This window comes from Mytilinidion resinicola (assembly GCF_010093595.1).
Source record: "Mytilinidion resinicola strain CBS 304.34 unplaced genomic scaffold BDZ99scaffold_2, whole genome shotgun sequence".
Lineage (NCBI taxonomy): Eukaryota > Fungi > Ascomycota > Dothideomycetes > Mytilinidiales > Mytilinidiaceae > Mytilinidion > Mytilinidion resinicola.
This window is the reverse complement of record NW_022985438.1, coordinates 979,958-1,006,007: the sequence shown is the minus strand read 5'-3', so window position 1 is coordinate 1,006,007 and position 26,050 is coordinate 979,958. Positions and strand designations below refer to the sequence as shown.

General features: G+C 52.9%; 8 protein-coding genes across 8 annotated transcripts; 1 reads left to right on the top strand and 7 right to left on the bottom strand.

The window, feature by feature from the left end:
* Positions 1-224: 224 nt before the first annotated feature.
* On the bottom strand, positions 225-1,170 carry BDZ99DRAFT_493872 (uncharacterized protein; the record flags this gene model as incomplete). The annotated part of the gene is made up of 4 exons (XM_033723268.1): positions 976-1,170; positions 855-937; positions 604-818; positions 225-471 (listed from the first exon to the last, which is right to left on the bottom strand). Exons 1-4 carry the CDS (start codon positions 1,076-1,078, stop codon positions 225-227), a joined length of 648 nt encoding a protein of 215 aa, XP_033582901.1. The 5' UTR covers positions 1,079-1,170.
* Positions 1,171-4,629: 3,459 nt separating this feature from the next.
* On the bottom strand, positions 4,630-10,010 carry BDZ99DRAFT_406352 (tricalbin). The gene is made up of 7 exons (XM_033716449.1): positions 9,551-10,010; positions 9,430-9,492; positions 9,135-9,378; positions 6,676-9,078; positions 6,473-6,613; positions 6,273-6,418; positions 4,630-6,218 (listed from the first exon to the last, which is right to left on the bottom strand). Exons 1-7 carry the CDS (start codon positions 9,737-9,739, stop codon positions 4,944-4,946), a joined length of 4,461 nt encoding a protein of 1,486 aa, XP_033582900.1. The 5' UTR covers positions 9,740-10,010; the 3' UTR covers positions 4,630-4,943.
* A 1,564-nt stretch (positions 10,011-11,574) lies between these two features.
* BDZ99DRAFT_376005 (uncharacterized protein) lies at positions 11,575-12,393 on the bottom strand (the record flags this gene model as incomplete). Its single annotated transcript, XM_033715007.1, has 2 exons — positions 11,575-12,192; positions 12,268-12,393. Coding segments are annotated over 2 exons (744 nt in total), but the record flags the coding sequence as incomplete, so codon positions are not given.
* A 632-nt stretch (positions 12,394-13,025) lies between these two features.
* BDZ99DRAFT_565837 (uncharacterized protein) lies at positions 13,026-14,285 on the bottom strand (the record flags this gene model as incomplete). Its single annotated transcript, XM_033727517.1, has 2 exons — positions 13,026-13,388; positions 13,447-14,285. The coding sequence occupies 2 exons, from the start codon at positions 14,283-14,285 to the stop codon at positions 13,151-13,153; spliced, it is 1,077 nt and encodes a 358-aa protein (XP_033582898.1). The 3' UTR covers positions 13,026-13,150.
* A 428-nt stretch (positions 14,286-14,713) lies between these two features.
* On the bottom strand, positions 14,714-17,358 carry BDZ99DRAFT_457874 (UDP-glucose pyrophosphorylase). Its single transcript, XM_033718786.1, has 4 exons — positions 17,209-17,358; positions 17,005-17,154; positions 16,319-16,414; positions 14,714-16,269 (listed from the first exon to the last, which is right to left on the bottom strand). The coding sequence occupies exons 2-4, from the start codon at positions 17,110-17,112 to the stop codon at positions 14,902-14,904; spliced, it is 1,572 nt and encodes a 523-aa protein (XP_033582897.1). The 5' UTR covers positions 17,113-17,154; positions 17,209-17,358; the 3' UTR covers positions 14,714-14,901.
* A 948-nt stretch (positions 17,359-18,306) lies between these two features.
* Positions 18,307-19,571, bottom strand: BDZ99DRAFT_126070 (uncharacterized protein). Its single transcript, XM_033712566.1, has 2 exons — positions 18,651-19,571; positions 18,307-18,594 (listed from the first exon to the last, which is right to left on the bottom strand). The coding sequence occupies exons 1-2, from the start codon at positions 19,266-19,268 to the stop codon at positions 18,406-18,408; spliced, it is 807 nt and encodes a 268-aa protein (XP_033582896.1). The 5' UTR covers positions 19,269-19,571; the 3' UTR covers positions 18,307-18,405.
* Positions 19,572-20,114: 543 nt separating this feature from the next.
* Positions 20,115-21,047, top strand: BDZ99DRAFT_126004 (uncharacterized protein). The gene has a single exon (XM_033712565.1). It carries the CDS (start codon positions 20,291-20,293, stop codon positions 20,918-20,920), a length of 630 nt encoding a protein of 209 aa, XP_033582895.1. The 5' UTR covers positions 20,115-20,290; the 3' UTR covers positions 20,921-21,047.
* A 3,925-nt stretch (positions 21,048-24,972) lies between these two features.
* Positions 24,973-25,731, bottom strand: BDZ99DRAFT_471235 (uncharacterized protein; the record flags this gene model as incomplete). Its single annotated transcript, XM_033721714.1, has 2 exons — positions 24,973-25,358; positions 25,506-25,731. 2 exons carry the CDS (start codon positions 25,729-25,731, stop codon positions 24,973-24,975), a joined length of 612 nt encoding a protein of 203 aa, XP_033582894.1.
* Between the last annotated feature and the right edge of the window lie 319 nt (positions 25,732-26,050).

Here is a 26,050-nt window from a genome sequence, read left to right as displayed (position 1 = left end):
ACTCATGCTGTATGGGTCTTTTTCTCTGCCTTCAATCAAAAGTATTGAATCCCGAGTGCCATGGTGGGGGGTACTCCCGTAGTCTTATTAGGGAGTATGAAGACTTGCGATCATCTTTTTCCATGCCCGGTACCATCTTGGCACCTCAAAATGTTGTATGGAAAGCCATTTTTTTCCAAATGCGCGTAGGATAACTCACTATGGGTCTTTTGCTGTGTCTTCGTTCAGCCTAGTTGACTAATTGAGGCACTTTTGATGATGGAGCGGTGCCTCTGGGTTCTCGGGGGTGTATCAATATAGACCACCGGAGACATCGATGGTGTGTAGTCCCCGGCGCTTGCAACACATTCGCAAAGACGACGCAAAGCAAGTTCATGGCTTGGGTTGATGGCCCAGCATTTCAATTGTTCGCTGCTGCGACCGATACGTTGATCGTACGATGGCGGTGGACTCTTGAAAGTTCTTCGCGAACTACTTGATGGAAGAAGGAAGAGGAAAACAAATATTACCAGCTTCAGCATGGCAGTGCAAGCTATCCCTTGACATGTAGGCGCCGCATCAGAAATCGGAGACTCCGTCTAGAGGGGGAATGGTGTAGCATACCATATATGGGTCCCAGCTCCCGCCGCGGGAGATGATTTCGGATCCAGTAGTCCCACCCAAAAACGCCGGCTTCGAAAAGGCGAGAACGCCCATAGGTATGCGGCAGCTTGGGCGGCAAGAACGCCTAACGTTGTGTTGCCAACTCGTAGTACCCCAGGGCTAGTTCGACCAATCTTAATCGTCGTTGATGAGCAGAACCCCAGGAAGCAAGATCGCTATGATGTTGTCAGTAAAAAAACTACTCTTCTTACGACTAAATGCCTTTGGGAGTAAGATGCGGATGATTCGGGGATGATGACCCGGCGGTCGCGCTGTGTCGGGAACGAGAAAGTTGCTTCGGGATGAGCAAGGGTATTGTCAACGACCAAATACCTGCCATATGACTAGAAGTTTCAAGGGCTCTAGACTGGTGAATGATGAGTGCGTTGCCGGAAGTCGTTGCTCGATTCAAGCCTAGGAGGGATTGTATGAACATGTTCTGCGTTCCTATCGATACTCCTCATGATGTTGCTATGATGGCAGAGTAGTTCAGAAAAGCTGGATCTTGCGGTCAACACATCATCGCTTTCAGTAAAGACATGGCTTGGAAGTAAGCCGGGCGTGAATTCCTAAGTTATCGATCTTCAAAAGAGCTATATGACCGCTAAATGGTGCCTAGTGATTGTGCAAAAACTACAGCGTCATCTTTTCATATGTTTCTTGGAGATCTTTTTCCCAGCGCTCAGTTTCACACCGGTACTAAAATCAGACTGTCGAACTGTCGATGATTCAACTCTGCCCAACTGGTCACGCCATGACTTCGGAGAAGGAGGTGTATCGAAATTTCTCAATGTCATCATCGGTATGCCACATCCTCTGGCTTTGAGATAACAGACGCCGCACATACATTCAACATGGAGCTAGTTAGCAAAAGAGTTTGGGTTTGGCTATGTGCAAGTAACAAGCGGATCAGTGCCATCAACGAGTGCGTCAAAACGATTTGATGCGAGCTGAGGTTGTCAAAGTCCTCTGTTAGTCGCATTCTATGGCTTCGGCGCCCTCTCTCATTCACAAGGACAGATTTGGGATCAATGTTTGGGCCGCTCTGTCGGGACCGCATTTCCAACTGCCAACAATGCTAGCTGAGCTCGTTTTATGTGTTTGCTGGCGGAGAAACATATTACGAGTGGGAAAGACAATATGTGGCACAGTCGTTGGCCCGATCGACTATTATTGCGATGACTAAAAAGCGTTGCTTTCAACTTCTTCCATGGTACCATCCGTGTTAGCCGTTCACCTCATGAGAAAATCAGCCAGGGTCGCTCAGTCATGACGATGCAGCACTTCGGAACATGAAAACCTCGCGCAGTTGGATCCTGATGATCCTTGAAGATAGCGTCGAAAAATGTGTCCAAAATACAGGCTATGCAGTGAGATACCCGCAGACAGACTCAAATGGCTGCGGAGGTAGTGCGGGATACGAAACAACTGTACGCTGTGTACACGGTCCTTACTATGCAGGACTGAGAAAAACCTTGGACGGCAAATGGACGATGACTGGGCAGCTTGCGGTCAAAATACTCACGGTAGCATAACACGAGTGACCGAGCTAGTAAAACGTTCGAGTGTATCGTCAAATGTCGAACTGGTGAATGCGCGCCTCTTATTCGCAACTGTAGTGTCCGGTAAAGCGGACTAAGCATGACAAGCTGAGCGGTGAATCAGGAAACATTTGGATCCATGGAGAGGACCTCGATATCAAAGAAACGTATATGGTTGGACAAAAGATATTTCGAAGTTGCTCGATGTGGAAACTAGGAGAGTGGTGAAAACCTTGAATAGCGTCGTCTGGCAAAGATATCCTGCCTTCCATGCTAGATCAGACTTCAGAAGACCCTCATGTCCACACTCTTGGATAGAAACTCTTTGAGGATGAGGTCGAAAAATCTGGTGTCTAAGACCTCATGGCTGCTGCAATCCTGGACCACCAAATTCGCATATGGTGGTAAGACTAAGCTACTGGTTCAAATCCGTTCATAAAAACTCTTCAGCTTCAACTATGAAAGGTCTTGTGGACTGTCTCTTATTATCAGCATGCGGCCATCAAGACACCATGACCGACCAGAAAAGCACCTACAGAAGTCTGCGCTATCTAAGAATAAAAACGAGGATGGTAGGGGTGCTATGTTGGTGCGTACACAGCAAAGACGCCTTGAACCACCCGGCCAAATCAAGAAAACGTTCAGGACCTTCATGTGCAATTGAGGTAGCATCTTTCCGCCACAGGCTGGCGACAAGAACATGCGCTAAGAGCATGGGAAAAAAAATTCAATTCCCATCAAAGCCTCATGGAACAGCGGTCCAATCATGGGCATGCGTGCCTTTTATGCGGAGAAGGCGTTTACATCACACCAGAACATGTCTGCAAGAACCTGTATGCTGCAAATAATACTCACGACAACCGCATGAAGGCAGTAAGTCATGGGCAACTTATAATCGTACTGCTGGTCTTTCTATGGAACTCAAATACTATTTCTCCAGAGTCACGTGATATCACGTGTCGTTCTCCGCTTCCTTTCCTATTGAGTCTACAACGACTGAACGACATACCACCGAACACAATGCCCAAACACTTGCGTCTACGTCTAAAACCTCTATATTTAAGTCCACAATGAAACCTGCTCCCTCCGCCCAGCCTTTCTTTCTGCAATAGATCTCGAAGGTGTGGGAGTCAAGAGCCGGACGCAACTTTCCCGATGGGGAGGACTTGGAGATCGTTCTCCAGGTATCGGACGGAGGTTGGCATGGAGAGTGTTCAGAAATAGTCTTGGCCCTCACCTCATGGGTGCTGGGCTTGTGGTGGAGCAACATGAGTAACCTAATCAGATAATGGAGCGCGGAAGTTCACCCCTCGCCCAACCTTCCTTCTACAACGAACCTTGAGGACGAGGGAGTCAAGAAGTCGGGAGCAACTACCCATGGGGAGCATTTGGAGATCGTTCTTCAAAATGAAAAGCGGGGCTTCCATGGAGAGTGATCAAAGCGGTCCCAGTCACTCCTCCATGGAGCTGGGCTTGTGGTGGAGTAAAAGCTCGCATCAATTCCTATGATGGAGCGCGGAAGTTTTGGGAGTCTTCTACACGCTTGATGCTTACCATCACCAAGCCCTGATGATACTTGCTAACCCTTGCTGTCTATGGACATGAATGCCGTACTGACCACCTCCTCCCCCTAACCGACAATGATAGATGACCACCACCCCAACCTCCACCTCTTTCTGACCATCAGCACCCCCCACTCCTTCCCCTCCTCCGCCCTCTCCATGTGCATGTAGGACCTCCTCTTTCGCACATCTCTCTCCTCCTTCCTCTCCATGATAATGTTTGGCGTGTCAGTTTGCACCCTCTCCCTCCCCCCTCCTCCCACCATCATCTTCTTTCGATGGACTTGTTGATCCCTCCTCCACTCCATCAAATCTTTGGCGATGTCGTTTTGCAACCCACCACCCCTCGCCCATGGGCTTGTGGCTAGATGGGCTTCATCCTCCCCTCATCCCGCCCTTCCCTGGAAGAAAGAAGAAGAAGAAGAAGAAGAGAAGACGCTATGCACGAGGAGATTATATACCTCCCAGAAAAGGAAGAAAGTATGGAGGGCACGTGGAAGGCACGTGACATTAAAGTATCCACGTGATCTATGAAAAAGAAAGGTTTGGGATGATGACGTGAGGGCGGTGGGTCAAAGAACGTAGAAAAGTAGAATAGAAATCGCAAGATAGAAAAGCCATTGTGCATACATAGTACTTCGTAGCATAATTACACAATCTCATCTCATTTTTAACTACATCTCTAACCCCCCCCCCCCACGCTTATGGACTATCATCCACATCAACCACTCGCAGGTATCACAAACCCCCCTTCCCTCCCTATTCCCTACTCCCCCTACCCTACTAATAGACATCCACAAAGGCAGCCATAGCCATAGCCAAAGCGTAAAGAAAAAAAGAAGAAAGAGGTATATCATAGGAAGGGTAAAAACACAAGGAACCAAGCATCCAACAGGAATGTCGCAGAAACTAGGAAAAAGGAGGTGCCCAACCCGTTGAGTCTTCACTCATCCATTTTTCTCCATCCCAATCTCCCATTTCCCAATTCGTCAGGGGTAGAGAATAAACAAGGAAAAAGTCCGTTTTTGCAGTCGCCGTCCCCCGTCCCCCGTCCGCCTAACCCACCCACCCATTACACCTTCGCACTCAGCCGCCTACCCGTCAACCGCCTAGTCGTCAACCGCCTCGTAGTCAACCGCCGCCGAGTCAACCGCCCTGCAACACACACACAAAGTCAACAAAACACACATTTTCAATCTCAACCCTGCGGTGTTGCACTCCTCTCCCGACTATCCCGCTTACTCATGAACCGCTTGCTCAGCCGCGGGCTCGCGCCGCCCGCGATACTCCCCACATCCGCGGGTTGGAAGCTGCTGCGCACAACCACCTTGCCCGCGCCCACCGCCACCGCCTTCTCGCTGCCGCTGCCCTGGTCGTCGACGAAGAAGGGCGCCTCCCCGAGCTCGTCGTCCGCGCCGAACGTGGCGTGGTTCTTGACGAGCAGCTTGAACTGCGCATCCGCTGTGCACGGCACCTTGACCGTCTCGCCGTCGAAGTCGACGTTGCCCTCGGGCGCTTTGATGTGCTTGGTCTTGTGCACGACCTTGCTGCCCTTGGCGCCCTCGTGCTTGATGTGCACGATGACGTTAGTGCCGGCGGGATAGCCCGAGGCAGAGAGGACGCTGAGGGAGGCGACGCCCTGCTCAGCGCCGCCGCCTGTCGGAGAGCCGAGGTGCGAGGAGATGCTCTGCGCGCCCCAGCTTTTGTCGCGGCGGTGGCTCGAATTCGGCGTGCCGTCGCTGTTCTCGATGCTGATAGCGGGCGGGCCGTCTACGGAGCCGTTGGGTGTGCCCAGGCGTTCGGGCTCGTCGTGCTCGACGCTGGTAGACTTGCGGCGGCGGAAGCCCCGGCCGATGAAGGAGGCGCCCTTTGCGACTCCGCCGCCGACGAGCGTAGCGCCCTTGCCGATACCCTTGACGGGAGCGCCGATGACTTTGCCGGGTGCTGCGAAGGTTCCGGAGAAGGTGGAGGAGCCCTGGCGAGAGCGGAGGACGTAGTCGGGCTTGAAGAGCATCTTGAGTCGGATGGCGCCAGACTCACCGTCTAAGCCCAGTGTGACTTCTTGCGCCATGAAGGGCTCTAAAATCTCGAGGTTGATGGCAGCCTTGCCAAGTAAGTCCGCCTTGTCGCCGAAATCCCAGTCGTACACTACAACCTCGAAGTTTGCTGCTGTACGAGATCGGACCGGAACCTCAAAGAATTCGTTCCACGCAGGGTGCAGGGTCTTCTTCTGTGTCTTGGTCTTGTACACTTCCTTTCCGTTGAGATTGAACTTGCAATAAGGGTCACTGTAGCCGTTGCGGTCCGCAGCGGGTAGATCTGCAGCATCCAAAACATCGATACGGAGGGTACCTGAATTATTGAAGCTCTCGCTGGGGTCCAGGCTCATCTTGATGGGAAGATACTTCAAGCTAACGGTGATCTTGCTCTCCCGCCCGTCGTGGTCTTTCAACGTAAGTTGAGTAGGTGTGTACTGCCAAAAATTAGTCTAGCTCAGAGTTATCGATGCGATGGCTGCAAAGCTCACCAAACAGCGCCTAAGCGTGTCCAGCGTAGAACCTGTCAATTTAGAAATGATGTGATCTTCAGCACCTTCACCTTTCTTATCAAGGTGCTCCATGAGACGAAGAGTAATCTTGGAGAAGTCAAGCTCTCGGACCATTGCATCACCAACTACAAGAAACATGTCAGCGTTTGAGCGAATCCCAATCGAGCGAGACTTGGTACCTTCGTTAAAAGTGTGATTCTTGGAACGGATCTTGCTCGACTGGTACGACGGGAACAGCATATCATCCATAAGCACCTGGACATAACAGTCCTTCGCCGCGAACTCGCCATCGATGAGTTTGAAGACGATGAGACCAGATTCTGAAACGTTAGCTGATTATTTCGGGATATACACGGACCAATGAGATACAGACTATGCTCACCGTACTGCGACAACGTCTCCGCATTTAGCCTGAGCTTCGCGATCTCTTTCTTCACTGGCACAATATCTTGTTCAGCTTCGGCCTTGTCCAATGACTTCGCAAGATCAGTCTCACTGCTTGCAGGGGTAGTCTTCTTCAAAGAAGAAATGGTCCCAACAGTAGAGCTTCGATCAAGTTTCGTCTTCTTCTCTTCCAGACTCGCGCCATCAACGCTCGGCTTGCCAGATATAGCCGTGCCTGGACGAGACGCTTCGGCGCTCTTGCGAGCCGCCTGTTCCTCTTCGTCATCCGGATCGACGGTAGGATATGTGGGGTAGAAGGAGCAGGTGTAGTTCAGAGTGCCCTTTGGCTGAGCTCGTGGCCCAGTGCGCAGACCATCAGACCTCAAAGACTTCTGCTCGTTTACAAGATACTGGCCATCCTCGTCTTGGCGAATATAGTCAGCAGCAGCGAGTTCAATGTGACCCAAAGACCGATCCTTTCCAAGATTCTCCTCGTCCATGACCTCGAGGAGCAGCTTCTCGCGTGTAGAATGCATCGGGACGTAGATGACTTCGTCCCAGTCTGGATTGAGGTTGTTCTTGAAGGTAACCGTTCGGCCCTTTTCAATTCCAGATAGAAGAACCCGAACATATGGATCGGATTTACCCATGGTTTCCACATTGCGAAGATTTCGGGCATTCTGGAAGTGAAGGCGTAAGACACCGATAGGAGTGACATAACCACCTGATCCGCCAACCGCTCCCTTCATGGCTACCGGCTTCCATTGCAGAGTCATCTTCGCCCGACCTGTCTTCACGCCAGCAAGGTTGTACCATTCGTGGCCTTTCGCCATGAGATCCAGCATGTCGTCGAGACCGATCTGAGCCTTGCCGACTTCAGGGTCAGCTGCAATGTCGCGGTCGTCTTTGATGACGAGACCAAGCTTGGCCTTCTTCCGATCGGTGATGAGAATTTCGATAGAGCCATCCGGCCAAATTGGGTTGTTGGTCCGCTTGAGCTTCTTTGACGTGTGAATCAGCTTTCCGTTAAGAATCAATTCCGCGTACGGGTTCAGCTGGCCAATCAAGCTCTTGCTGCCATCGAGTTCTTTGGCTTGCTCAACGGTGAAACGGGCAATTCCAGTTGCAGACTCTGGCGGAGGCTCTTCAGTGCCGTCTTCCAATTTCATACCCTCGAGAACGGGGAAGAATCGAATATCGCATTGGACAATGCCACGAGCTCGACCGTTAGCCATGACTTCGAGGGCCTGGTTTTCATGCTCTGTAACAGTCTCGAGCGCTTCCAACGCAAAAGTGGCAGTTCCTAGCTCCTTATCTTTGCGGTACTCATTGTAGTCGTATAGCTGAATGGTAAGAGCATCTTTGAGTGACGTAATGATAACATTGACAGTTTCATTCCAGCGGGGGTTGGCATTCTCATGAACTGTCTTCGTCCTGCCAAGCTCTGTTCTTGAGTTGATCGAGACAACGGCGTAAGGGTCAGGGGTACCAGAAAACTTGTCGGGGTTCTTCAAGCCTTGAGCGCCATGGAAAGTGATCTGGAGAACGCCAATCGCTTGGTCGACAGGGTTGCCGGCAAGCATCTTCGCAATTTCGATGGGGAACACATTGGGATCGTACATCATCGGGCCAAGATTGGCGTGGATCTGCTCCGCAATGAAGCTCTCTAGACCTGGAATGAAGTTGATGTCGAATCCGAAAGTCTCACCGCCGAGCGGTTTGCAGACATAATCGATGGTAGGGCGTTCCAGGAAGGAGATCTCAACCTTTTCGACGTGAGGGAATGGGATTTGAAGCTTGAACTTTACTCTCATGAGGCCCGAGAATGCCATATCTTCGACAATAACATCCAAACCTTTGCTTACTAGACCCTTGCCAACCCGGATCTCGAGAACAATCTTGGGGTTGATCTTGTTCTTAATTTGGCGAGAGGTGAGATCGGCGTGGTCCTTGGGCGTAAAGCTGAATTTCCAGTCCATTAACACGATATCGTCCTGGGCTTTGGGGTATGTCTTGACGTGCTCAAGTCTCGGAGGCTTGGTCCCAAGAACGAATTGCTTCATTCTCAAGCTGTCCAGGAAGGCCGGAGTAGAGGTGGACAAAACCTGGTCGACGGACGCGACAATGGTGTCGCACAGGACTGGGGCATAGATGGGCCAGAACTTGACCAGGAAGCTGTTTATCCACTCCAAGCTCTCGGTGTCGGTCTCCAGCTTGTTCTTGGCCATCTCGCGATTGACGTCGTCCCGGAAGTTGCGACGAACCCGGCGGATGGAAGTCCGATAGTAGGTTCCGCAGATGGCCATGATCAGGAAGACCCATCCCAGTCCCCCGCCGAGGACCGCGACAACCCATGAGGACAGACAGGCAAATATAATGACTCCCGTGTTATGATACCAGTCTAGAATGCTCGTCAGTTGCAGATTCGACGACACCAAAACTGGGCAATGCGCTCACCTCCAAAGAATTTGTCTTCGAGCTTTCCTTCCAGCCAGGTCTGGTGGTCTAGCATGGTGCCCTCCTCATCGTCCCCGTTATCAAGGTCGCCAAACCGGGGGGCCCAACCCACGCGTTCCCAGCGAGCAGAATCGTCGTCTGGCAGATGTCCGTTGGCATGTCCGTTGGCAATAGGCTTGTCGTCCGTGATCGCAGCAGCCTTGGAGGCTGGAGGAAGGTCGAACTCAGAAGGCTTGCCGTCGTCCTAGTGAAGCAATTAGCAAACAAACCCAAGACCAGAGCTGGAGGTACCTACAACATCAGAAACCAAGGCAGTGGCCTTTGGGTTGCGTTCGTGGTGGAATCCAGGCGGCACGTGCTGGGAGGAGTGTATCAGCATAGCTCTCGAAAATAAGCAATGATGGGGTGGAGCCCACAGATTTGAGTTGGGCGGCCTTCTCTTCAGGCGAGGCGTCTGGATTGAACTGGAACGCCGCAGAGCCGCCCTTCCTTGCCTCTTCCAGCACCGCGTTCTCTGCAGCTTGCGCCGTGACGATGGAGTCGGGGTCCTGGGCAGCTTCCAAGGCGCCCTGCTGCTTGAGCTCGGACGCGTCTCTGGAAGTCATTGTTCAGTAGGGCGGAGGAGAGAGGGCGGAGGAGAGAGGGCGGGAGGTAATTGGCGGGGCCCGAGGGGAGGAGAGGTGAGGGGGTGGGAGGAGCGGCGCCGTGAGAGTCGTGGTGGAGAGGTGGAGACTGAGGTTGTTGCGCGGTTAATGCTGGCGGACCTCAGCCCGTAGAGCTATGAGGTTAGTGCTGGCAGGCCGGGCGGTCTAATGCGGACCCTGTGAGGGGCTGACGCGGCGAAGTGGCTGGAGCAATGCAATAAGGCTGGCCTGGGCGGACGAGGGCAAAAGGAATGGCAGCGCAGGCGGGCGAGAGGCAATCCGGGCGGGCGACGAGGACGATGCCAGCTGGAGTGATGTGGTCGTGTTTGGCCAGTGCTCCATGAATGACGAAGCTCCAGCTGGAAACGGCAACCTTGGAACCTCGCCCAACCAGCCTTGTCTGGCCCCGGCGACGATCACAGGGAAGCAATTGCAATCCAGTCCTCGAAAGCCACGGATTGATACCCGGATCCGACCCTGGCACCTGGGCAGCCGTTTCTTACGCTTATGCCACTGTCCCGGGTTCTTTATGGTGCTATCAGCCATTCACGCGATATATAAAAGCTGCAACCTGCTAATCAACCCGTCTTTCGAACAATTTGGATCCACTGGCTCTAATTTGGGCGCTCGCCGCACTGCAAAGGTACTGGCGCAAGCGTGCACAGACAACGTCCTAGTCCGCATCTGCGCCTTTGTCAGGTGTTTGGGTGCAGCGCATAGCATGACTCTCCGGATGCGTCCATTGCTCTCATTGTACATATTGCCAGACCGTATCAGTCCTAAACGAAAGGTACCTTCCTACAAGCCATCCTCAGGCCTCATCGGGATTCTCCACAGTCCTCTCTCATCAAGGCCGTAAAAATATGTACTTTCCAGCTCCCACGGCGGAGCAGATCTAGTTGCATGCAGATATGCACGCTTGCTTCGTGACCAGCGCCAGAAAACCAATGCCGTTGCTCAAACCCACGCCCCTCCCCACTGCTAACCCAGATCGCATCGAAAAAACAAGCCGCCCATGCAAGCCAGTCACAACATCCGCGCGAGATCGCCTTCTATCGCCAGGGCGCATCCACCGGGTATCTGCGCCCTCCCACCCCGTCCACCGGCGTCACGTACCGATGCTGCACCCTCCTATCTCCCCTCTCGCGGTCCCGGTCTCGGTCTCGATCGCGCTCCCGATCGCGCTCCTGTTCTCGAGACGGCCGCGATGTGCGGGGCGTGTACTCATATGGCTCCCGTATTACAGGGGGCTCTTCCTTTCGCGGGCTCGACTGTGCCGAATATCGCACGTTGTGGCGCGGGTAGCTCGGCCGCGCGGGCATTTCCGGTCGGCGATCGTAGTATTTATGCGCCTGGAGGTTCGCAACGTGCGTCGCGAAGATGGGTGCCTTGGTAGGTCCATAGCCTGATGGTTCGGGCGAGTATCGGTTGTCGTGCGAGTATCGCCGTGGCTGCTCCACATATGGAGGGAAGTATTCCCGTGGACTCGGGGGTGGCTCGTGGCTGCGCCGGTGCTTCAGCACTGGGCTCTCGGGATGGCTTGGACGGCTGCCCCTATCCGACTCTGAGTCGGTAGATGATAGGCTGCTTTCTCTTCGCTGCACATGAGGCCTCTTGGGCGGGTAGCGAGGCCCAGAAGCTTGCGTCGTCGTAGGCGTAACGTCGTCGTCAAACACCTCTCCATGTCGATCCGGGAGACTACGCCGTCTGGTGAATGGACTCCAGAAGTGGCGCACACTATTGGCAACGTGCCGCCCACGATCCTCTACAAATTGTCGCGGTGAGCGTGGAGGTGGTTGGCGGGAGTACGTGTGAATGATTGTCGGCCTGCCCCGGCGATTGCGGTACAGAGGATCTCTGAAATAGGCCTCCGCGCCATGTCGCTCATCTGCAGAGCTGTCTGCCGACGAGTCGCCGGTCACTCGGGGGTCGTCGACGTCGACGTCAGCCCTTCTAGCATCTCCCCTCTGTTCCTCTGCCTCTGCTTCCTTTCGCAACCGGTCTGCCACCCCCTCATACCATTGTACCATGGCAGGGTCCGGCTTCTCCGGGAAGCTCTCCTTGGGGAGGAGCTTAGGAAAGGGTTTGCCATCTGCGGGGTCTATGATATCAAAGTCGAGGACAGCTTTTTGTAGGAAGGGGACGTGTTCCTCGGGGCACAGCAGGAGCTGGATCGTCTGCCATGTTATGAAGCCTTTGATCTTGAGGGCGGGTATTGTGGGAGAGTCGTAGCCGTCGTCGGTTGGGCTTGGCTGGAGTGAATGGAGGCATCCGAGCGACTTGTATATGAAAGCGATCGAGGAAGGTGGTGTTTCTGCGAATAATACGTCATAGTGCCCCCCGACGGCTCTGTAGAACGCCGCAAGCTGTGCCGGCGTTAGATCATGACTGTCGGACGGCTCAAAGTGTGTAGACTACGATGGGGATATCATGTCAGCTTCAAGTGCAATCGCATCGTGTCAAGGGGTGGAGTCGGAGCGTGTCCGTACAATGAAGTTCGCTGTGCCTTCCAGCAGCCTGTTGAACAGGTCTGTACCGCATTTGTCGGGCTTGAGCAGGTAGCCCCAATACTGCTGGGCTTCTTTGTTCGGCGCATCTGACGGCTCAGTCGTCATCTTGCATCTGCGGTCCGGAGGTGAGGAAGAGAAGGGCGAGTGCGTGCGTGGGGAGCGGTGGGCGATGGGGTGAGGGCGTGCCGGCTAGGAATGTGGTCATGGAAGCTCGCACGGTCGAGTCCTGGGATGCATAGCAGAGGCGGCAGCGCATACATATATCAGTCGGGATGGCTGGAAGACTAAGCCCCCGAGTTTGCTCAGCTGTGCCTGTAATCCGGGTTCAGGAGGTGGTGTTGCACCAGGATTACCAGGCATCATGAAGTTGGAACCAAGGACAGGACAGCATATTGCGCCACATCTGCACCGCCTCAACATATCAGTTGCCCTTTGGAGTAGATAGCGGCGAGGCAGCCGTCCTCAAACGCCCATCCTCCGTCTGCCCATCTCCGATTGCTATTGCGTTATTGTCAGGTGACGTCTCCATGGTAGGTGCTTGACTTCAGATCACGAGAGATCAACATGGGTTTTCCACGATCTTCGGGATGCGTCTTCTTCCTCTGTGTTTAGGCTTGCGGCATCTGAATCACGACGTGGGGGTAATGCTTAAACGTGATTATTACATAGTGGGTGAAAAGTCTGGATGAATAACCATTATCGATCTAGTCTAATTTCCATTTCGTGGATTGAAGGTGCACAATGTAAACATGTCGATGAAGTCTATGAACATATGCTAGGCTAAAGGACATCTGACTTGGATATCATCTACTCGTTTTCCAAAGTCGAGCATTGGAAGACAGTCCAAGATCTGGCTCTCCGACTACTCCTCGTCCTCCTCATCTTGATCCTCCTCTTCATTGTCTTCTTCGTCTGCATCAGGTTCCACTTTCATCTTCGCACCTCGCATAATCCGTCCAAGTTGCACATCAGGCCGAGCTACAAACCGACACCCATCTCCGTACGCAATAATTCCAACATTAATTGCTTCCATCAAGAACATGATCGCTGTGCGACTGTCGTTGAACTCATTGTACGAGACACATGCTGCCTTCTGCAGTCTACATTCCGTCTCTCATATTAGCACCAGCTTTCCAGTTTTGGGGATTGAAGGCATACGCTTCCACCAATCTACTGACCATGATCCCCTCGGCTTTCAGCAAGGCATGGTATTCTATGACTTTAGTAACATACTGTCTCTGCACCAGATCTTCCAGGGCCTGCCAGGTATTCGGGACGTGGATCGCCGCATGAACATGCTCATGCAACTCAGCAAGCCTATTCCTCCTATTGTCAGACTCAGTTGTATTGGCAGCGACATACAAGGCGCAAACACACGCCCACCGAAGGTTCCGCTGGAACGCAACTCTCCTAGCGGCAGTGTTCCTGATAGTGTTCTCGCGGTCGTACTCAATCAGCACCTCATCATCGTGCCGGATCACCTGCGTGGCATAGACCGTAGCCTTTCCAGTTTGATAATCCCACCCGAAGACCGCGTTTGGCTGGCAGGCGTTGTTGATCCTAGAGAGATCCTTGAAGAGCCCGAGCGAGATGAGCGGGGCTTTCGCTTTCTTCCCGTTGGCTTTCCAGTTCCGCTCCTCCGTGAAGCAAATAGAGCGAAATATGCGGATGGTTCTGGCGGCTGTCCCGATCCTAGCAACCCCATTCGAGTGCAAAGCTAGATACGCCACTCGCCGATCCGCCTCCAACTCTTTGACAGCCTTGGTGACGCGTGATTTGTGCGCTGGCTTTGCTATCCAGTTGTCCATGTTGAAGTTTTTCAGGCTCTGTCCCAGCATCAGATGGAGTAGAGGCTTTTCCCTGATGATCTCCTCGCCAATTTGGATACTCCCCTGTGGACCTCCTTGTGGACCAGGCAGGTCTACAAACATGCATTGATGGCCAGCGAGCGCCGGATTCGTCCTGGGACCGATGCGATATTTCTTCACAGCCGCCATAGCGTGAGCCGAGAAGAGTAATAAACCCGCAACGGCGAGCGAAAGCAAAATACTGCTTAAAAGCAGCATCACTGAAAGAAGCCATATCATCGCGTAGCACGTCCAGCTCATTGAGCTTGTGCCACACACCAAGTTAGTATAAATGCAAGCACGAGTGACCGAGAACCGCCTAGAAACTGGGTCAATTAACTGGTGCAATGAAGAGTTGATTGAGAGAGAAAAGAGAGGAGACATCATCGCACCTGGCTTCTCCCATTTTCGATCGTAGTGCAGAAGATGCAGGAAGTTACGAAGCATCGCTAACGGGAAGTCGATACGTCGGGTGAAAGAATCACTTTGAGAACTGGGATGTTTGAGGAAAAGGAGAGGACGTCCAGATTGAGCCAAAGTAGCAATGACGGCGGAAACATCACGTGTCAGACACCTCAGGCAATAAAACTCTAGAAAATGCAAATTGTGTCTATTACATGCACCGCGCTCCATGGGAGACATGAAGGCACATCCGAGCAGCCGCTACGTAACTCAATACCACGATAACCCACTATTTAGTCCGATTCCGTCCCATGCCACCACAACCCACGCACCGGTAGAAAGCTGTGCCATATATTATAAAGTTTTAATGCTCCAGCAGCCTCAAGCTACCCTGGACGACCACGTTCTCCAGGATGGATCCCGGGGGAATGTCGATGGTGCTGCCTTCCGTCGCAACAATGATGACTGTACCCTTCAATGTGACGCCTCGCCCTAGGTTGACGGCACCAGTGATGGTCAGATGGTCAAGTTCCACGATCTTGGGGATGCTGGGGATGCGTGACTGGAAACTGGAGACCTTCTTAAAGTCGCTTCCCAGCTTGATGAGAGGTGCAGGGCCGAATCGGTTGGGGTCGATTACGAGCTGGCCGTGTTGGAGCGTGTAGAGATCCGACTTGACGAGCATGAGATCGGAGCAGGTCTTCACTGGCAAGAAACGCCTACGGGGAACGTTGACACCGTGGGCGTTACCGAAATGACGGATGGCAGCGCCGACGGCAGTCTCGAGCTGGAGGACGGAAAGATCGGCCTCGCCCTTCTTGTCGGCGGGGATCGACTTTCCGTTGGGAATGATCTCCATGGCGAGCTCGTTGTTCTCCACAATACGCTTGACAGCCTTGAGGTTCATCCAGATGTTGTTGGTGTTGAAGTACTTGAACTTCTTGATAGACTTGAACTCGTTGACGTGCTCCTTGGGCACCTGAGCGATTTCAAGGAGACGAACCGAACCCTCGTAGTCAATGATGGTACCACCCTTGACATCGGCCTTGGTCTTGTCGGTCAACTCCATAATGTACTCTGAGTTGGTGTCAACCATGTGTTGCAGGATGCGGAGATCGACAACAGCGCCTAGGTTGTCGGCGTTGGACAAGAAGATGATCTCAATGCCCTTCTCGATGAGCTTGTCCAAGATGCCGGAGTTGTATAGGGACTCGAAGACGTCACCGTGCCCAGGTGGGTACCAATTGGCAATGTCGGACTCCGAGGATTTGGGTGCTGGGAGGAGCGAGTCCTTGAGGATACGTGGGTATTTGGACTGGTTGAAGGTCATAATGTCGATGTTGTGGCCCTCGTACTTTTTGATGATGTTGGCGGTGTCGACATCGGTGTTGAACGAGTTCATGAGCACGAACGGCACGTTGACGTCGTATGTGCGGTTGAGATACTCGATTTGCCTGACCGACAGGTCCAGGAAGGACATGCCGTCACGGACCTCGATCACGGACTTGGGACCGACGCAACCCATGGATGTACCCAGACCACCATTCAGCTTGACAACAGCCAGCTTGTTGAGGTATTCGACCGAGTCGGAGTTGGCAAGGTCGGCATAGTTGACGACCTGCTCTGCCTTGGGGGGAGCGATCCGCGACCATTCGATGGCATTGCCCTTAGCCTTGTCGTTGAGGTACCTCCGGAAAAGAGCGAAGAAGTTGTCCATCTCAGTTTCGAATCTCTGCCGGACGTGTTAGGGTGTGCACAAGCTTGGGATTAGGGGTATTTACCTGCTTCTCCTTCGGGTCTTTCACCGTGTCGGCGAGCTGGTTGAGGGCATTGCGCATCTGAGATGCAGCAACATTTGTGGAGGTGTTCTCGAAAGCCTGGCAGCGAGTGACTTTGTTAGTAGACATTCTGAAGCCTCGACACCATGTGTGGAGATCCCCAAAGAAGCGTAGAAGTGGAGAGTGTGTCGTCTCTTGCGGAGGGCGTGATCAGTCTCGCGACCATTTGGTGACTGGAGTCGGTGGTAGCTGCCAGAATGTTCGACGATGACGACATGGTAGTGCTGTGAATGTGCAGTGGCAGCTCCGACCTGAAGCTTGGTGTTGAGCAAGAGCGTGGCACGGAGACGACTTGGTGACCTCATTCAACGAGAGCTGTGTCGTCGCCCTTGTTGAAGGAGTCGGAGTGGCCTCTGCGCCCAGGTTCGATGTTGACACGTTGACGTTCTCCAGTGCTGTTGAGGCACAGAAAGCACCGACTTGGCAATTGCTATCGCCTGAGGAAATAACCGGGCTCTGGAGGCACAAACGTTCTTTTCATCTGGAGTGGCAGAATGTTACATTCCAGGGGACCCGCCCAAGGCGGTCAGTCCGGGCGAAAAGAGCAACATATGTAGTACAGTCTCCTCCACTTCAAGGCTCCCCTAGGGCAGAACAGGCGGGTAGGCTGAAAACGGGGTCCAACTCACCACGTGCGATTGGGACTTTCCGTGGTGCCTGCCGGCAAAGCCAGCAGCGTCGCCGTTTCCGGCCGCAGCAGCGGGCTTCAGGTGGGAGGGGATCGCGCGAGAAGCCATTGTTCGTGGTATGAGGTTGTTTGTAGTGGGTTGGTGTGCGGTCTGCGGGGTGAAAAGTTAGTATGACGACAAAGGACAGGGGCGAGGGCGAAGGACCTCAGACAACGGAGCATCTAGCGGCTTACTCGACGAGGGATCCCGGTGGCGGCTGCGTGTGGTCAAGGTACGGTTGGAGGTGGTAGTGGCAACGGCACGGTGGAGAGAAGATGTCTGCAGGCGACGTGAGAGAAGCACAGGAGGTAATGCTGTAAGAAGCGGTGGGCGAGCAGCCTTTTGTATGAAGCCGCTGTCGTTGGAGCAACAGGTTGGGCAAGAGCCACCCTGCGAACCGCTGCTGAGACTGCTTTATCGGATTCGGCGCCATGCAAGCACCTTGGACGAGGGTGTGCACACCGTCCCTTCCCCAGATGCCAGAGGCCGATCTCTAGGCGTGTTCTGTCATATCATTGCCCAAGAGAGTCTCGCGGACACGCAGCTGCGTCCAATTGACCAGCCGCGGCGAAAATCTGCCCCCGACCCCTCCCTAGAGCCCCTCGCAGCGTGGGCGGCGACATCGTCAACCTCCGCAAAAATGATCGCAACAGCGTTGAGCGCGGGCCAGGTCCATTGAATGCAGCCGTGGCGGCGGGGCTTGCCGCTTGCACTTCTCAGGGTTAGAGGCTGGCGTGGCTGGGTGGACTTGCAGCGGCGGCATATCCCGTTGATGATAGATCGCCAGCAAAATGACGCCACGGCTCAACAAGGTCTCCTAAGATCATCGAGAGCGCACGAAAACGAGGTGAATAGCCCAACACCACGCATCTGCAGCACCACGCGTGTGGTGTGCCGTCCACCCTGCAGCCGACCCTGGCCTGAGATGCCCGAGCTCGTCGCAAAGACCCGAGCTCTGAGTTCTCAGGAGTTCCCTGGGTCGGGAAATTGGCGACAGCGCCACTGTTTATATTGATGTTGCCTGTGGCGCCTATTGCTTTCTGGACATGCACCTCCCACGCCGTGCTTCGGCGCACGTGGGGGTCTCTCGACTCGTCCTGCTCCAGACCACCTCCTCAACCCTGCAACCACGAAAACGAACGCCCTCTTCAACACCACAACCATCTCCCAGGCAGGGCTGACTGCTGATCACTTTTCTCAATCTCCGACCTCCTGAATCTGTCCGACCTGGCTGATATGGCGTCTGTTGCCGCTGGAAACCCCTGGCTGTTGATAGCGACTGACGCTGAATTAAGCTCTGCGCTACCGTTTGATACCGTGACAGTAATGCAGCTTCAGCTCTCCGCAACATGTCCCGCCAGCTCAGGAGCCACCGCTTGCCGCCCTATATATTTCAATAGAAGGCGCATCTGCAAACGGAACTGCCATGGGTTTCTCAAGCCGCAGCCTGATAGCGGCTGTTCCGTGGCTCAGGAATATCTGTTTCCTCAAGTCTGCGACCACTTGTGTCGCGAGAGACTCAAGTGTCTCGAAGGAAGATGATTCGACGGTCTAGAACCACAGCTGAGATTAGTCGTCACCTAGCATCATAATGGTGACGAACGTACTTGTATCAGTATCTTCTCCGCCTCGTTATACGCATCAGAATACGCTTCATGAACATTTTCAATCCAGAGGTTGGCAATGACCGGCTGCTTGGCTTGTCTCTCGTTACTGTTCACCCCTATGAGGCATGGAATGCGGACACTTTTCAAATAAAGCGTAGCGAAAATGCCCTCGTCCGTGGTCGAAATGATGTATCCAGCTCCATCACCTTGCATACATGCCTTGGGATAAAAAATGTCCAGCTCGCACCCAATTAAAGTACCAGGGGCTGCAATCGAGTATGCAGCAACATTGAGATCTCTCGCAAGTGTGAAAGTACTTTGCCATTCTTTGCTGTTCTCGATGACCCCTTGTAGGCTCTTACTCAGTATGCCGTAGTGAACCGTGCTGCTGTCGACTGCATCACTCTGAGCAGCTTGATCGAATGTATGCGCCAGGAAAGCAGTTATCGACAGCAAGGCTGGTTGTCGTTTCTGCCGGCCCCAGACATCCAGTCCCGAATTGGACGTGACTGAAAGATTCCGGACTGAAATCTTATCTGCGTTCTCAACAGCTGACTTCCATTCTTTATGGCTGATGTGGTGGGAAAAACGACGTAGGGAGACAGGGTCTAATGCCATTTTTGCGGAGCGAACGCCCTTTTCGTGTCTCGCAGTGCAATCGAAAGCGCCCTCACAACTCAGTCAAGCCTTGGCAGCTGAAAAACGCCTGGGTTCGATTGACAGCTTGGTGGAATAGATAGCAAACAGCTGGAATACACTGAATCGATTTAAGTGGCGTATGGGTAGTGATGGATCGTACTTTTTCCGGCCCAAAATTCGATTGCAAAGAGAGCAGGTAGAGGAAATGAATACTCGATCAGTATTGAGAGCGCCCGAGCGTACCGCTGATAGGTGCTTGCAGTACTTCGTATCAAGGATATCTCTGCAGGGTGTGGAGGAGAGATGCCTCCGCCCTTCAGCCCTACGCTGAACCGCGGGATATCTTGGCACTGGTCCGTGCAGAGAAGGCTCGAGAAAGCCAGCGCCTTGAAGCACCACCTTTTATTTCTTCCCACCCACCCTACCTTCGCAGACGCCTTGTAAATACCAGAGCTGCAACGAAGCAAAAGCCAGCAATTCACTATGGCCGACGCTCTAAAAGCCGAGGGCAACAAGCTCTTCGCCGAGAAAAAGTTCAAAGAGTCGATGTAAATTCCCCACATTCACGGCTGCCTCGCCGGAGCAAACTAGCTAACAGGCACAGTGAGAAGTTCACACAAGCCATCGAGATCGAGCCCTCAAACCACGTCCTCTACTCGAACCGCTCTGGCGCATACGCCTCGCTCAGGGACTTCGACAGCGCCCTCGAGGATGCGAATAAGGTGACCGAGATCAAGGCAGACTGGCCCAAGGGCTGGGGTCGCAAAGGCGCGGCGCTTCACGGGCAAGGGGATCTTGGTGAGATATATAAATCTCATGGACATACTAGGTCTTGCAACTAACGAGAAACAGTTGGTGCACAAGATGCCTACGCAGAGGCGTTGAAGCTGGACCCGAACAACGCCCAAGCTAAATCTGGCCTGGATGCCGTCAAGCGTGCTATCGATGCGGAGGCCAGAGCAGATGGCATTGGCGGAGACCCCACTGGAGGACTAGGAAACATGTTCAACGACCCACAACTTATCCAGAAGCTCGCAGCCAACCCGAAGACCAGCGGTCTCCTCGCGGATCATTCGTTCATGGACAAGCTTCAGCGGCTGAAGGCGAATCCTAACAGCATCGGAGAGGAAATGAGGGACCCGCGGTTCTTACAAGTCATGAGTGTGCTTCTGGGAATAGACATGTCGTTCGGTGCGCCACCAGGAGGCGAGGATGCGCCGTCGGCAGGACGGGCTACTGAGGTAGAAGAAGACGTACCGATGCGAGATGCAAAGCCTGAGCCTAAGAGGGCACCGGAACCGGAACCAGAACCAGAAGATGAGGAGGCCATTGCGGCAAAGGAGGCCAAGGCAAAGGCCGACGAAGAGAAGAAGTTGGGGACAGAAAACTACAAGAAGCGGAACTTCGATGCTGCGATAGAGCATTATTCCGCTGCGTGGTCTCTGCATAAGGACATTACCTACCTGACTAACCTGGGAGCTGCCAAGTTCGAGAAGGGTGACTACCAAGGAGCGATCGAGGCATGCCAACAGGCAATAGAATATGGCAGGGAGGTTCTCGCTGATTTCAAGATAATTGCGAAGTACGTATACTTATCTATCAGGTTTCCTTTTAATACTAATATCACATAGAGCATTTGGCCGTATCGGCTCAGCATATGAGAAGCTCGGGGACCTCTCCAACGCCATTTTGAACTACCAAAAGTCGCTCACAGAACACCGAACCCCTGATATCCTCGCCAAACTTCGAGCAGCCGAAAAGGCTAAGATCACAAAAGAAAAGGAAGCCTACATCAACCCCGAGGAAGCAGAAAAGGCCCGCGAGCTCGGCAACGCCAAATTCAAGGCAGCCGATTGGCCCGCTGCCGTTGAAGCCTACTCTGAAATGATCAAGCGTGCGCCCGACGACCCACGCGGCTACTCGAACCGCGCTGCTTGCTTCATCAAGCTGCTTGGATTCCCGAGTGCCGTGACGGACTGCGACGAAGCCATCAAGCGTGATCCGAATTTCATCCGCGCATATATCCGGAAAGCCCAGGCGTACTTCGCGATGCGGGAGTACAGCAGGTGTATCGATGTGTGCACCGAAGCAACGGAGCACGATGTTGATGGGAAGAATGCTCGTGAAATTGAGCAGCAGCAGCAGAAGGCGCTGCAGGCGCAGTACTCTGCGAGGGACGGTGAGACGGAGCAGGAGACGATGGAGCGGATTCAACGGGATCCTGAGGTAAGCCACCACTCCTTCAATTCGACTTTATGAGGCAGGTCACTAATCTCCTATACAGATCGTCAGCATCCTCCAAGATCCAGTCATGCAAAGCATCCTCCAGCAAGCCAAGGAAGACCCCGCCGCTCTGCAAGACCATCTCAAGAACGCCGACATCCGCAAGAAAGTTCAGAAGCTTGTTGCCGCGGGTGTCATTCGCATGGGTAGATGAGATGGCTAGATGCGGCAGAGGACGGAGAGAGCGAGGGAGCTAAGGGGTGCGGTGTTTGCTCAAATCTGGATCACACACTCCATTGGCCTTTCACCCAAATGCCGCTGCACTGACAAAACCAACTAGTATGTTTCGAAAGGGGCTTGCACAGTATACATCCTCTTCAGACTACACTCATTACTGGGGTTTTCAGGATTCGGGGCGTGCATAGTGAACTGTAGGTAGCGTGGTGACTTGCTTGCGTACTTCTCACATAAGTATAACAATGGTCAAATGGAAATCTTGGTCGCTCTCGAAGAAGCTTTTCTTGGCGTGCTGCGTATCCCATCATCTACCGAACCATCCTCTACGGTATTTGGCATCCTACACAAGCGTCCGCGCTCTTTTTTCGGCTGGCGGTTCCAGCTTCCTCCCAGACCCCCTAAACAGTTACAGTACTAGGTTATAAGTGTAGGCACACGGACATGTCACTGCTCCGGCTCCACTCTTGCTCGCTCGACGCCGCTGTGGAGGGGTGCCCCAGCTAGCATATCTTCAGTCAGGTCAAACGGTAGTCTAATTTCCGCTGCCGTTGACCTTTCCATCGTATCTACAGTTTGAAACGCCTGTCGGGGTATCCCGAGCAGATGCCAGCAGTGCCTAAAATTATTGTCATAGTACCGTACAGACCTGAAGTCACCTTGTCCAAATGCATCCTCCTGACGCCGACCCCTGTGTACCAGTCACATGTCCGCATGAACCACATGCTCCACACGTGCCCCCTCCCCCTTCTGCGACCTATAAAACTTCCACCGAGGGCTGGGGACGACGGTTTCTTCAGAGAGGCGGCTTGTGTTTGGGGGTGAAAAAGCTACGAGAAAACCCTTCGTGGGTGGAGAGTGGTCGTGAGCAGCTTGTTCATCAAAAAGATGAACCGCTCGCATCATGGCTGGGTGGGGTGGGGTGGGGTGGGGTGGGGTGGAGGAAGGGATCAACAGGCCACGCTACAAGACGGAATGGCTCTGTGGGTGGTGGAGAGGTGGGAGCAAAATATGTACAGGGTCCAATCTCATGGGTGCGGTGCGTGGAGTGTTGTGGTGGTGGGTTTGATCGGAGTGCTGATGCTGAGCAGCAGAGCGTTGCAGAGGTGTGGATACCGCTGATCACATTTCTTTGGGGTATGCTGACCACCATCGTTATTCTAGAGAGGCGGATAGCATTATCGGGGTACTACTCGCTGCGCTCGACCTCCATGGAAGGGGTTGCATGCAACTGTTTACACACAACCCGCCCACTTCGGCATAAGACCTCTTGGAGTCTGGATTTTGCAAACCCCCTTCCCGAACACGCTCCTCTTCATTGCTAAGAAGCAGGTTGGGTTTGAACACACCGCATGCTCCCATGGGTCAATATTGGAGTCCATTTTGCATTCCCACCGCGGAACTCCAATGCTGCGGGTCGAAAGTCCACTGACGCCGGTGCTTTATAGGAGAAATTGGAGGTGATGACTCAGCTGTGTCACGGGTTTTTTGAGTATGCGATTCACGTCCTTGTGGTCCGCGGGTAGAGGGACGGGCTCACGTGCCATGAGGGTTGGTGCTTCTTCTTTCCTCCTACAACCAAGAGACATCCCGGAACCTTCTCGTTATCACCCGGCCATGTCACATGATCCACAGTTTCTCCTCCTCTGGGCGGGTATAAAACCTGCTTGCCCTCGACAACTTCGCTGAGGAACAGAGGTCGTTTGTGAGGTTTCAAGCAAAACAGGGTTTTAGAAGTCTTCATGGAGGGAGGAGTGGAGGACGCATGGTGGGGGGGTTCGATGTTGGTCGGCAGTAAGCCATGTCGTTGTTGATCTGGAAGGATAGGGAGCTTAGGGCTGGTATGGTGAGCAGGTATGGTGGTCGAGGATGACTTCTAGGAAGGATGCTGATTATCATTCCGTAAGAAAGATGGAGTTCGTCACCCTTGTAAGTAGGTGGTTCCGCTCAGAGAGGTACTCCACATCGAAGTTCAGTAGATGATGTTTGAAACAGCCAGCGACTTTCCATGAGGCCTTAGTAGCCCGGTTTTTGCACTCCGACCAGTCTAATTTGGTGTGCCTCCAACTTGTTGTTGACGTGGTTCCGGGGAGATCCCTCCTTTTTATAGAAGAATCAGAGGACGAAGCACGCGAGGCAGCTGATCTCCTCGTTCATGTGACATCGGAGACCCGGGGCGCTCCCAGTATCTCGCAGAATGTGTCCGTCGCCTCATGGTCATTTCGGGGCCGTGTCGCGATGTCAAATCCGCCGGTATAAATCAAAGCGTGGGACGTGCTATCACCTGGGCCAAACCTGACCATTCCTTGTGTCTTCTAGCTCGGTGTCATAGTTTACAGAGTGAAGGAGTAGATGCTCTCAATTCAATGTACTCATCCCTTCGTAACCACTTCAGCGCCTTGCGTAGTTGCGATGATCTAACATCCGTTGGTGTACTGTAGAGGGCGTGGAACGTAACGTTTACTCTGCTCAGCCTACGACCACCAGGAAGAGTTCAAGCCGAGGAACGTAACGTTTGCTCTGCTCAGCCGTCTTCCACCAGAAGAGTTCAGGCAGAGGAACGTAACGGTTACTCTGCTCAGCCTACTCCCACCAGAAGATCTCGGCGCTGGGGAACGTAATACTAAGCTGAAAGAGCGATGTTCATGATTTAGCATTTCCTGGCGCAATACTGTGGAAGATGAAGGCGAGGCGAGGAGCGGAGAAGTGAAGCTGGTCACGGGTCACGATGCGACATGCATGGATTTGAGGTGAACATAGTGAGATAGAAATTGAATTTGATGCAACTCGCCTTGGCAATATGAATTGATTGATAGGAAAATGTGGTATGCATGAAGGAATGAATGATCGATCGCTATAACCTTTTGCTGGGCTAGTGATGTGAAAGTGAGGCGCTCCTAAGCCCAAGGTAACGAATACGTAACTCAAGGAAAATGAAGGTGTGACCTAAGGAAAATGAAGTTGTGACCGCCAGAAGGATATCTATAACCGCCAGAAGGATAACCATCACAATTGAGTCCAGTGCAAAAAACTACTTATAGCCTAAGACACTAAAGGCCTAGTGCTATAAGTTTAAGCCTATAAGCCGCATTAGTAAGAGTCTAAAAAATAACACTACTCTTATAGAGAATAAAAGGCACACTTAAGGATATAGGCGCTGTAGGTTCCCTAGAGACCTACTATAGCCGCAAAATAATAGGGAAAACTTACCACATATATGTTGCTCTTAGAAGCCCCCATAAGCTGCCGCTTTCTCTGCTTCTTGGAAACGCATTTCGACCCATTTTAGAGCAGCTTTGACTGAATCCTTGTTGGCAAAGTCGATGTCGATCTTTTGCCAGGCTTGGACTTCATCCCCAACGTGCAGAGTCATGTGGATGTCTGCTATATTCGTGATGGTGGAGCTGTTCGTCGGAGTTTTGGCTGTCTTGGCCTTGGTTTCAGTGGTCTTAACTTTGGGTTTTGAGATCAATGTGGAGGACCCAGTAGCAGGCCGGTTGAACATTGTAGTGGAGGTAGTAGAGTAGGTGGTTCGGCTTCTTGTGGCTTTAGATGAAGCCATTGTGCGTCCTTTCGTAGGTAAAGGGGACTGTTTTCGAATTGATTTCTTTACTAGAGAGAGTAGAGTCGGTTAGTTTAGGTACCGTAAGGGACAAAGTGTCCTTGTATTGCTAGATATGCCTGCACTTAAAATTACAAGGAGTAGAGTTAGGGAGAGTCTTAGAGACTATGTGCGAGTAATAAAGAAAGTGCATATACCTTTAGCCACAGCTGCCTTCTGGTTGCGAGCTTGTCTGCGCTTTGAGGCTGGGCTTACCGGCTCAGAGTCTGATTCGGTGTCGACGGTGGTGGGCCTCTTCTTGTTGTCGGTGCGCTTCCAACTTGAAGCAGGAATCACAGAATCCGAGTCTGATTCACTTCCGTCCGAGCTGGAGTCCACGCGATTTTTGTCCCGCGGATGGTAGTCGTCATCGTCCGTCTCCATTGGTTCAGCCGTGGCGATGAGGGAGGAAGGTTAAGGCCTGGTATGAGGAAAGAGGGAAGGAAGGACGGCTGAAGCGGAACAAGACGAGAGTATAGACTTCCGATAGTGAGAAGTGAAGAAGTGAGGTGGTCCGCCGATTCACGTGGCAATGTGGCTGCAACACTCTGTTGGTTTGCAGGCCGTAGCATCTGAACATTGACAGAACGCGACATTATGTACATGAAAGCGTTCTGTTTGCTACCGGCAGTGATTGCTCTAGGTGATTGTTATAATCTAACACACTCGACACCGCCACATAGAACTCCATCTCACCTGCCAG